Source organism: Panthera pardus, unplaced genomic scaffold (genome assembly GCF_024362965.1).
Source record: "Panthera pardus isolate Hobbes unplaced genomic scaffold, ASM2436296v1 HiC_scaffold_16, whole genome shotgun sequence".
In the NCBI taxonomy this organism is placed as follows: domain Eukaryota; kingdom Metazoa; phylum Chordata; class Mammalia; order Carnivora; family Felidae; genus Panthera; species Panthera pardus.
Window position 1 is genome coordinate 28,678,350 of NW_026526721.1, and position 12,286 is coordinate 28,690,635.

The 12,286-nt window shown below is 35.9% G+C and overlaps 1 protein-coding gene and 1 long non-coding RNA gene across 7 annotated transcripts in view; one reads left to right on the forward strand and one right to left on the reverse strand.

Annotated features, from left to right (window-relative positions):
* The window catches only part of SAMSN1 (SAM domain, SH3 domain and nuclear localization signals 1), a 138,070-nt gene extending 132,566 nt beyond the window's left edge, over positions 1-5,504 (forward strand). For all 5 annotated transcript variants that reach the window (XM_019467751.2, XM_019467750.2, XM_053903184.1 and 2 more), the window contains one exon: positions 4,618-5,504. In XM_019467751.2, the coding sequence (XP_019323296.1) occupies positions 4,618-4,820 (203 nt within the window). In that variant the 3' untranslated portion in view covers positions 4,821-5,504. The remainder of the gene's footprint in view (positions 1-4,617) is intronic.
* The window catches only part of LOC109277830 (uncharacterized), a 101,576-nt gene that overhangs the window by 3,382 nt on the left and 85,908 nt on the right, over positions 1-12,286 (reverse strand). The gene's annotated exons all lie outside the window — the stretch shown is intronic.

The following is a 12,286-nucleotide window of genomic DNA, read 5'->3' on the forward strand; positions in this document are numbered from 1 at the left end:
TGATCTTTAGTGCCTATTTCCTTTAATTAATCTGAACATCACGTTCTTTTTATTTAAAAAATATGTTTATTGAGCACTTTCCCTGGCCAGGCATCTTCTATGCCCTCTAGATTGCATTATGTTATAATGAAACAGAAGCCCAAAGGAGGCAGAAGCATCATACCTAAGACACACAAGACAGTAAAGTTAAAATCTGAAATATTTGGGTAAAGAAACCTGAGAAAGAAACCTATGTGAATATAGGACAGATTTCTCTCTTTAGAATATGAGAACTTTTCTCCAGCATTAGGATTTAGTTTGATTTCCTTAAAGCTTTCTTCACTTTTAGTATAATTGAAATTGCCTATATTTAATTAATTAAATGTCACAATTCCAATATAATTATTTTATGAATAATTATATTAGCTGTCTTCTGTTTTAATCACCATGCCACTTTTTATCTTTATTGATGACTATCTTAAAATGTTGAACCATGGGCTTTACACAATTCCATAAACATTTTGGTAAGAAATAAAATATTTTAATATTCAGATTAGCTCTTTATGACAAAATATTTCCTCAATTTTTTAACATAATTATTTTATTTTCATTATATACAGTACAGAACTGTTTGGGGCTGCTTTCTGGCCTTCTGAGTATTCCTGCTGTTAACTGGCAGTGATAAGAGACACCCTTTTTCAAATTATTTAATAATTCCCCAATATACCCAGATTTGAAAATGTATAGTCTTTGGAGTATTTGCAAACCATTCAGGGGCTTATTGAAAAACTGTACCATTTTATTTTTTTGTTTTGTTTTGTTTTTTATTAAAACACAAAACATTATGGTGATGTGAGAAATAAAGAGGAAATCTATCTAAAATTTTAACACTTTCATTTGTGAATTATATACATATGCCTATATGCTGTCACATAATGTTGATAATAGAATACTTAATCATATATACTGATTTTTTTTATATTAAGCAAAGATGCACTCATATCTCATAATGGTAAGTCTATAATTTTGGAGGCAAACTGTCCCTTATTCCAATGTGTTATTTGCCTGGTTAGCTCAGATGATTGGACCATGGGCCAAAACCGAAGAAGGTTATCAATTAGCATCAGGTCTAGGTAGGTCAGTTAGCTTTACTCTGTTTCACGGGCACATGAAGGGACTAAATGATTTAGAAAGAAAATATGGATATATTAGCATGAATTCATCCCCTGTGCTGGAAAAACTATCCATAGCACTAGACCTAGGTTTGTGCCAATCCCGAAGTCATTAGTGTCAAGATGGAAAAAAACAAAAACAAAACAAAAAAAGAAGAAAAGGAAAACCCTGACCTCCAAACACAAAAACTGAATACTATATAGCTTTCATTCCCATAATATAACATAATGGCCTGCCTTTTCTTTTTATAGTTACAGTTGAGGGGCTCTAGCTGATCACCTGCCTGAAATTATTGCTAGCCTGGTGGGAAGTGTTTAAGGAAGCATAGTCATGTTTTCACTTCACTAGGAAATCATTTAGCAAATTACTGCTGTTCTGGAAATTACTGTGCTGCATAACTTTCATACTGAGAAACTATTTCCTTTTTCCATAGAAATTGCAGATAAAAGGTTTCTACAATAAATAATCTGTATTTAAAACAAACCAATTCCTAGAATTGAGAGAATGTGATATAGCATTTCTCGTGTGAAACTAAAAACAAACAAATACATTTTATTGCCAATATTAAAAAATGACAGTCTCTGTTAAAGTCAGATTTTCATTTATTGTTTGTTTTCTTCGTTACCCTTTGAGGTGAATGGACACAGCCTTCTGAGGAGGAAATAACAAGCTAAGTACTTATCTTTTGAAAGGAAAAGAGCTGGTTTTGGAAATCAGAGTTCTTTAAGTCTAAATGTTATATCTTAAAGAGGACCCACAATCAGTAATCAATCTAAATAGAACACAGTATTGGGAGCAGTTTTTATTATGCCAAGCTCCGTTTAAAATGTCAGTCTGAAGGGAATTAACTCTGTTCTTTTAATTTTGTGTTGAGGTGATAGGCCCAAATACAATCTGGGGAAATATGGCTCAGCTCACACTCCAAATATGGTGAATCACTGCTGATGTAGCAGGAAGCATTACAAAAGGACTAATTTCTCCGGCCTTTTCCAGAAACACTTGGATAATGAAACTCAGAACTTGTTCTTTCATTTCAGTGGCACTAAGATACAAAAGCAGAGGCAGGGGAGCTAGGTTTTCTTCAGAGAATGAGGTCCCATTTCATCGCTGTCTTTTCATAGCAGAAGGGCTTGGAAACAAAACCTAATGACCCTTATTCACAAACACTAATGAAGTTAAGAAGATTCCTCCTAAACTTAAAAAGTTGCTAAGACTAACTAACAAAGAGAAAATGTTTCATAGTAGCTAAAATTTTTAAATAACAATCTCAACTGATACATATTAAAATTAAAGCTCCTTATACCTAGAAGTAGTTAAAACATCACCAGACTTAAATATCTGATTCTTGAATCCACACTTCAATAAAGTTGTGGCATGGGGATCCTGATTTCGGCTCAGGTCATCATCTCACGATCTATCTTGAGATGAAGCTCTGAGTTGGGCTCAGCACTGGATTTGGAGCCTGCTTAAGATTCTCTCTCTCCCTCTCCCTTTGCCCCTCCCCACTAACTCTTTCTCTCCTTCTCTCTCTCTCTCTCTCAATAAAAAGAATAAATAAAAAAAAAATAAAGTTGTGGCAAATATAGCAAAGGTTCAGAATAATGGCATAAACATTTTATTGTTGCAAATTAAAGCTTTGAGGAAAAGGTTAAAAGAACTGTTATGATTCATTTTGAAGATGAGTAGACTAAAATGATCTTTATCCTTTTCCCCAACCTTTCTCAACCTGTGTTCCTCATCCAAACCACAGAATACAAAAAATGTGACTCTTTTCTCCATTCTTCCATGGATGCTATGTAAAAGAGTACCATTCTAGATACACTGAAGTTAATTCATTACATACAAGGATGCCTCAGGGCACCAGAGCTCAATTCTTTCCCATAAAGGATGTTGATAACAATTGGATACACAGTAGAACATAATGTTGACAAGATATCTGGAGCCTAGAAACTGCATTTAAAAAGCAGGATATTTGTAGAGAAGACAAGGGGTGAATTTCTTAAAGATAAATTACTTAGCATTTTACTTTTTAAAAGTCTATTGAGGAAAATTACAGTTTCCTTCTTCCAGGATTTTGAAGTTGGGATTTATTTTCTCCTCACTAGAATAGGATGAAGTACATAGTTTCTGACAGCAGAGGTCTTGTCCCACCCTGAAATGTATGTGTTTGGTTCTTCCAAAGTGGAGTTACTCACATCGTGCAAAGTGGGGAAGCTCTGGGGTTAGAAGGGGAAAGAGCTAGCCATGCTGATATTGCTGACAGGTGGTGACCTAAGATACATCTCCTCCCTGAGGACCCCATCTCATGATGCAGAGAAACACACATTTACTGGTGTCAGGGAAGTCATACAAAGAAACTTTGCATTGACAAAGGGAACATTGATGCTGAAGGATTCTTGAGAAGAGTAACACTTTATAGTGCTGCTTAGGTTCTTTAAAAATACTTTCTGGGGTACCTGGGTAGCTCAACCAGTTGAGGACTCTGGCTCTTGATTTTGGCTCAGGTCATGATCTCACAGTTCATGATTTCGAGCCCCACATCAGGCTCTGCACTGACAGTTTGGAGCCTGCTTGAGATTCTCTCTCTCTCTCTCTCTGGCCCTCCCCTCCTCATGTGCGCGCTCTCTCTCTCTCTCTTTCTCTCTCTCAAAATTTATAAACATGAAAAATATTACAAAAAAGTAAATATATATTTTGTTACATCTCTAATATCAATTTTTTTTCAAAGAAACTGTCTGTGGAATCTAGAATACTGCTGTGATAACAGAGTCACCAATCTGAATATAAATAATTGTTATCCAAAACTACAAAGATGTAGAAGACAAACCAAACAATTCAGATCCAATGAAAATGGTGGTGTTTTACTATCTAAAAGCAACCTGGTTCTTATGCTGATTTTTCTGTTGAATGCAAACATAGGAAAATCTGAGTGCTTTAAGTTTTATTAGTTAAATTCCAAGTAATTGAAGTCTAACTGTACATTGCTGCCCACAGAGATTTTTTTTCATTAATCTACATTATCATGATTCTAGAATTGTTCACAAAGATCACCATTGAGGTGTATTGTACAGTTAAACTACAAAAGACTTTTTCTAATGTTACTTTAAGGAGTATTTGGACAAGGCATCAGTCAAACTGTGGATACAATCTGCTTTCTCTGGCAACTTATCATTAATGTAAAATGAGAGTCCATATTGATCTTTGCTTATGCAAGCAGTTCACATGAATCCCACAAAACTGCAAGTGAGCAAAAAAGAGGGCAAACTTTATCTTCTAGGATATCCAGGCTTGAATATCTGAGTGTAAATATCTCTTTAATAATAAACAAATACATTGTTTACTTATGGAAGTTTCAAATGTAATGAAGTCAAGGTTGGTACAGTTAAAATGGCTCAAAGATGAATGAGTGCATGAATAAAACTTGTCTTGGCTTCTCCTAACTACTGCCCTCTTTTCCATTTACAGCTATTCAAGAGCAAGAAAATGAATCTGTGCCCCTATCCTTAAGCCCAGACATCTCCTTAAATAAGTCACAGTTAGAGGACTGCCCAAGGGACTCTGGTTGTTATATCTCATCAGAAAATTCAGATAATGGCAAAGAAGATGTGGAGTCTGAAAATCTCTCTGACATGGTACAGAAGATTACTATCACAGAGCCAAGTGACTGAATACACATTCTCAACTTTGTATCTACAGACACATTCCACTTTAATTCTATTTGAGCTAAAAGATCAAATAGGAGAGAAAGAGAAGTATTTGCGAATACAACCTGAAGTTAAAATATTTTAATCAGAATGATTTTACACAAAAGTTCATGTCTCCAACATTCCCAATTATTGTAAATAGTATGTATATTTATTATTTTGAATGCTACATGTTAATATTTCATTTGCCTGTATGAGAAGAGGTATGGTGTAAGTCTTTGGTGTGTGTGAGATAAGATTTATTCATCTTTATTTTCTAAGTGCAACATGAAAAATTCTGCAGTGAAAAACTCATTTTTTCATCCCTGCCAGTTTTGAACTTATGTACGTTATTGAACAAATAGTAATGGAGCGAGTATCTGTATAACCAATTGTCCAAGCAGCAGTTACACTCATTTTTATACTTAATAGGAAAGTGTGAGTTGACACTGGAGACATTCTCTCTTGATCCAGAGTGGAGTTTTAGTAATTATTTTTTGTTGATTTCTTCACTGTTATCTGGTATAAAGGAAGAGTTAACAAGATGTTGTCAATTCTTATTTAGTAAAACTAATTTTAATAATTGTACAGATGTTTCATTTTCAATTATAAATATTTTAAATTTTGAAATAGCCTAATTTTAATAATAAAAAGAACTACGTGTATTTACTCTTTTCCACACGAGTGGTGCTTAAGGTATTTTTTAATGTTTTGACTTCTAGACAAAATATCTCTTGCCATACAAGGTTTTATAGTCTCTCTCTCTCTCTCTCCATATATATATATATATATATATATATATATATATATGAATATATATATATATATATATATATATGAATATATATATATATATATATATATATATGAATATATATATATATATATATATATATATATATATATATATGAATCCCACAAAACTGCAAGTGAGCAAAAAAAAGGGCAAACTTTATCTTCTAGGATAGCCAGGCTTGAATATCTGAGTGTAAATATCTCTTTAATAATAATAACCAAATACATTGTTTACTTATGGAAACAATATATATATTGTTACATATATTATTTTAATATGTATAATATTTTATTATATATGTTTTATATATATATAAAATTTCCAAATCAATCAACACTTCAATCTGTCTCCTCCTGATAGATCTGTGTCATCCAACTTCCTGAATACTTCTATGTCTTAGTCAGCTCAGGCTGTGTAACAAAATACCACAGATTGGGTGGCTTAAACAATAGAAATTTAATTTCTTACAGTTCTGGAGGCCAAAAGTCCAAGATGGGGCTGCAGCATGGGTGGACTTTAATGAGAGCTCTTCCTGGCTTACAGATAGCTACCTTCTCACTGTGTCCTCACACATCAGAAACAGTAAGCTTTCTGGTGTTTTTTCTTAGAAGGGCACTGGTCCAATCATGAAGGCCCCACCCTTACAGCCTTATTTAAACTAATTATCTCCTCAAAACCCCATCTATAAATACCATACACTGGTACCATACACTGGGGGTGAGAGCTTCAACATATGAACTTTGTGGGGAGAGGGGTCCAGTTCAGCCCATAACACTCTAGAAGCTTCAACTCAACATACCTAAATCTTTGATTTTCTCTACAAATTTTCCTCTCCTTTTTTATTCCAAACAAAGCTCTCTCTTTAATGGCACCAATACCCAGTTACCCAAAACAGAAAATCATTTCTCACTTCATCTCATTCATACATTTCTCATACAGATTCAATATGTAATCAAGTCTGACCTCTAGATGTGCTCTGCCATTCATGGCTTTCTATCCATTCCCATGGCTCCTGTATTGCTTTGGAATGTCATTATCTCATATATTAAATAGTGCAATGGCTTTCCAACTCACCCCTGTTCTACCTGTGCCCTACCTTTTAATCCATCCTCCCAACAGCTTCCAGAAAGATCTAACCTGTATATCAAATCATGTACTTCCAGCTTGAAATTTTTTTTAGCTCCTCACTATCTTTAGTATAATATTTAAACTTTCTTCCAAGATACATAAGGTTCTTCACAACCATTTTTTTTACCTAACCTATGAGTTGTATCTTTCCTCTCCTTTCTCTCATTCTACACTCTGCAGCCATAACAATCTAGTTGCAATTCTACAAATTCACTATTTCTTTTGTGACTTTTCTTATGCTATTTATTTTCCTGGAGTGGCTACTATGAATTTCTACGTCTAGGAGCCTCCCTCTGTTTTTCCTCTTAAGACACATCACAAAAGTCACTTACTCTGTGAAGTGTTCCATGATTTCCTTCGTGTACTTCTCTGTGTTTCCATAGCAACTTGTATCTCTGTTGGTTATGGCACTTAGCATATTATACTTTATCTATTTGAAAGGCACTTGCCCTTCCACAACACTGTGATCTTTTTGTGAAAGAGATCCCTGGTGCCTGGTACAATACTGGGTACAGAATGGGAACTTAGGAAATGTTTGCTGAAGTGCATTGAATGGAATTATTCCCATATAACAATTCTATATTTATGTTTAAATCAATGTACTTAGTCTCTAGGTAAATGCCTGCCAAAGTGATCTAAAAGTTTCTTAAATATGTAAAACACAATACTTTAGGAAAAATCAGGAAACACAAAATGTTATTTCAAATGCTGGGAGACAATATTACACTGTTAATCTCTAGTGTATTTTTCCAGATCCATGAGATTTAATCCTATATGCAGCGCCCAGGTCAGGAGTAAATCACATGCCTACTTCTATTCTCCCCTCTCCACAGCAGGAAATAGTGTTTCAGTTTCAACCCTCTAACATGCTTCTTGCATCATGGCCCCACTCCTGGCCATGGTCAGCACTCCAAATAGATTATTCTAGGACCTCCTTGGACACTGCGTAGCCACTGACCATAATTTTTAAATTTTCATCAACCTGCTGCCTCAGGGAGTTCCAGAGAGTACAGCTTCTTTATGAAGATACCAAGAAATTGTAGGTTAGGAACCATCTAAGGAACCGCTTAAATGTAAAATGGTAGAAATTGCTGGTGAAATGTCCTCAGCCATGATTTCTATCCTTTTAAAATGAATATCTGGTATCCAGTCAAGGATTTATGGAAACGCTTATGAGCAGAAATGCCACAAAGGCCATGAGGAGATTGAAGAAGAAGAGAGACTGGATTCCATGAGGTTCAAGTTACCAGAAGGATGACCCCATCACATAGCACAGCACTGAAAAGGATACCTGTAGCCATATACACCACACTAAAGAGAGTACTGCTGCCTTCATTTCACAAACTGGATCCCTGAAGCTCATTTTCCTTATGTTTTTCTCTCAACTATGGAAGCTGGATAAAGAGGAGTGAAAAGGCAAGACATAGTTCATCCAAGGCTGTGAGGCAGTTGAGAGACTTAGAGCTTCCACTGCCCTTGACTAGAAGATAGACAAGAATCTGAGCCTTTCAAGAGTGGATGTGAAGATGGTTAGAAAGTTGACATTTTAATGGTTACCAGATGATCACACTGGTTCTAGGTTGAAACCTGGTTTCAAGAGAGTCCCAGTCTTGTTCATTTATTTGCTCCCCAAGACATATATGCTCCCCAAGACTATGCCAATAAAGGCCCTTTGGCTCAGATAATCTGCATTAAAATCTTGCCATAGTCTCTCACTGGAACAAGCTGAGTCTTTCAGTACAGAAATGTTGTAAAACTGTTCTGGGATGCAATGATTATTCTGATCCCAGGAATCAGAAATTACAAATTCAAGAATGATGTGAAGTATGCATGGCTAGAGAAATTTTATTCTAAGTATGGATAAAATCCTTATAATAATTTTTTGATAATAAGAACAAAAATGAGATCATTTAAATTCTCCCCCCTCATCCGATTCTTTTCCTGATATAAGTACCAATATATCTTAACCCTGAAATTGTTATCAGAAGCTTTTCTTTTTTATCAGTTACATTTCTAAGATAATGAGTTAAGAAATAAAATAACTTTTAAAACTTCTAAAGTGATAGCTAAAGATTATCAGGTTTTAGACAACATCCAGTTCACTGAGGTTAGTCAAGCGCCTTGCAACTTCCTGTGTGAGGCCAAATTGATGACATTTCATGTTGAGAAACTTCCGTTACAGGCCTAAGTTCTGAGAAAAATAACATGAAGAAATTTTAGATACTCTGTCACGCCACACACACACACACACACACACACGCTTCCATTCCCCCCCCACCACCAAAGAAAACTGTGTAACTAATCAGCATGCACACTTCAAGAACTCCTTCCTAAAGTGGGAAGTCATGCTAAAATTATGTAAAGGTTGAGAGAAAAATGAATAGGGACTAAATATAGGTAAAAGAACAGCAGTTTCTAAATTTGACCAGGTTTTCTGCCTACAGAACTAAGATGGAAGTAACCCTTACTTTAGGCTACCTCCTATCTTACCATTGAATTCATCTGATCACACCCAATGTTGACCCAGAGGTCCTGGTTTGAGGATTATGTGACTTTGGGTGGATCACTTATCCTCCAAGCTTTTTTTTTTTTTTCCCTCCTCTGTGAAATACAAATACTATAATACTAATATTTCATATTTCTGTGTTGATTAAATGAGATAATGTGTGCAAAACACTCAGCACAGTGCATGCACTGCATGCATAAAAACTAATATCTGAACATAAAATAAAAGTAGTGCATATGCTACCATAGGACGGGCTTAGGCTCGTACTAATTGAAATTCTTCAGACCCAGATTGTATGAGGGCTAGGACAACTGTGTCTTCCAGTAGCAATGAGAATCAGCTGATTCACCAGAACTTCACAGATAAATGACTGTTTTGTCCTGACAGAATATTTCTTTGTTGAGTTACGACAGTTTAGGAAGAGGCTGTATGGTATTTAGCTTTGACTCCTCACTCTTGACACATAATAGGAATAATCACTTTTGAGGACTGAATGATTGAATATATAACTAAATGCCCACATTAATTAATTAAATAACATAAAACAAGATTTGGGGTTATTACTTTTATTACTGCATCTTGGGCCCAGGTCTTTACAATATGGAGTCACAGCTGACTGTGCAATAGCCCACACAGAAGCCCTTAGAAAGATACCTTAACTGTAGATTTTCACATATTTACAAAGCTTACAGGCATTTAGGCAAATGATCTGCCATGGGAAAATCACAGCACAGAGGAAAATATGAGCTTTTCATTATTCTCCCTTTCTTTCTTCATCATGCAAACTTCTCACATTTGAATTACCAACAGTCTGACTATTAGGTTGTGTGCGTGATGTAGATTATAAATTAAGAAGCCATGATGGAAAAATCTTAAAAGTGACATTAGTGTGTTCAGAGATCTCCTTTGGCCTTCTGGGGTCCCTGGTGGGCCTGAGGGCAGAGCACTGTCTCCTCTTAAGGAAGGAGTGGAATCCTGATGCAGAAGGCTAACGGGATCGTTTTCCTCTCTGAGTTTTTGGGAACCGTGCCAAGTGAATGGGCAGGAATCATTCCATTTGCAGAGTAAAATGGGGTGAAAAGCACTTCTGGCACACTTTGTCCATATAAATTATACTTGTTTGCAATTCATCAACTCCTTCTCTACTTTATATCCATATGTAATGTAAATGATCATCTTTCTCTGAAGCTCCATAACGATGTGCAGCTCCAAAATGTGATATAATCAGCTAAAAGAGAGCAGATGGAAGTTTTTCCCCCAATATGCATATTCATAAAAAAATAGAGAACTCAACAAAAGGAGATACAAAAGTACTTCTACCCTGGGGGGCTGCTGCATGGACTTCTGTACAAAAGTAAGTTGGTTTTCTGCAACTATTCATTCTTGAAACCTTTACTCATTCATTCCTGCAGCAATCATTGAAAATGCTCCAGAAAAAAATCTTTTTGAAAAGTAACAAATATATTTCCCTTTAGCTTTTTTTTCATTGCACCTTAGAACCCATGATTGAGGAAATGATGGTTAAATATTGTACCAGAGAAATATAATTAGAAGGCAAACCATGTAGAAAAGTGAAGACTTCACCATCCCTTTAGCAATACAGACTACAGACATTAAAATTCACGCTGATATGGGCGCCTGGGTAGCTCAGTCAGTTAAGCGTCCAACTTCGGCTTAGGTCATAATCTCACGGTTCATGGGTTCGAACTCCGTATCGGGCTCTGTGCTGACAGCTCGGAGCCTGGAGCCTACTTCTGATTCTGTGTCTCCCTCTCTCTCTGCCCCTCCCCTGCTCACGCTGTCTCTCAAAAATAAATAAATGTAAAAAAAAAAATTCACACTGATATACTAAAAAAAGCTATATAGAGAGAATAATAAACTGTCTGGATAGCATTTAGCTATTATATATATACATACACACACACACACACATATATATATACATACATATAAATATACATACATATATTTACTCAGAGGCTAAAGTTGTTTCTTCTTTGTGTACTGGGTAAGTAGCATTGCTACTAGAAATTTTGTTAATGAAAACAGCCTCAGGAGATATTGTGAAAGAAAATAACCATAAAAGAAAATTTAAGAAATGGGTAAAAAAAAAAGGGGGGGGGGACATAAGAAAATCATTCAAAGTGTAACTATGAATTTTGGTCACAAAACCAAAGAGGTTGTATTCATACCAAAATTAGATGTCTCTGACCCTGCATGTCTCCCTTCAGATCCACTCTCCACATGTGAGGCCCTGATATCCTTTTAGAGAGGCGCATCTGTATGGACAACATCCTTGATCTGTACCCTCGGGTTCCTGTTGGGCTCAATGAATGGGAAGCCCCATCAAGAGACTGGAGGGAGAGAGAGGAATGAGGTCAGGGTATTTGCTCACCCCATGAGATCACCTTATGTTGCCTGTCTCCCTTAAGGAAAGGTCTAAAAGTGTCATTCTGTACATGATTCTCCTTCCTTCAGATTCTGGTAACTGTTCCTTTCCTCTTACTTCTAAAGGCTTAGATTTAATAACTGTTCTGTGGCTGTTAGCTCACTACCTGCACAGCCTTTAATGGTTCCTTTACCCTTCACCGTGCCTATACTGTTGCAATTAGTCCCTTTATAAATCAGCCTTCCTTGAATTATCCTAATTTGATTGTGCCATCTGCTTCCTTTTGGTAGCCGGACTAGTGTACTGATCTATCATCGCTCATGACTTTCAGTTACTTAGGTCATGTTCTTGAGTCTAATGAGCATTGCTCCATGACTCCAGCATAACTACATTTACATGGTCTCAGGTCATTTCTATCTGTTTCACTACCAGCCTCCATCCCTACTGACAAATAGCTTTAAGGTAAAGCGTTTCCACTAACACTACCAAAACTCATGCCCTTTACCCCTTTCAATTTCTTATTAATCTGTTTAATGAGGCCCATGCACATATTTCTCCTTTTTCCAAGCAGCTAAGAATCACTGGAATAGGATTGGCAGCATATAAATGAAGGTTTTCATGGTGCAGTTCAT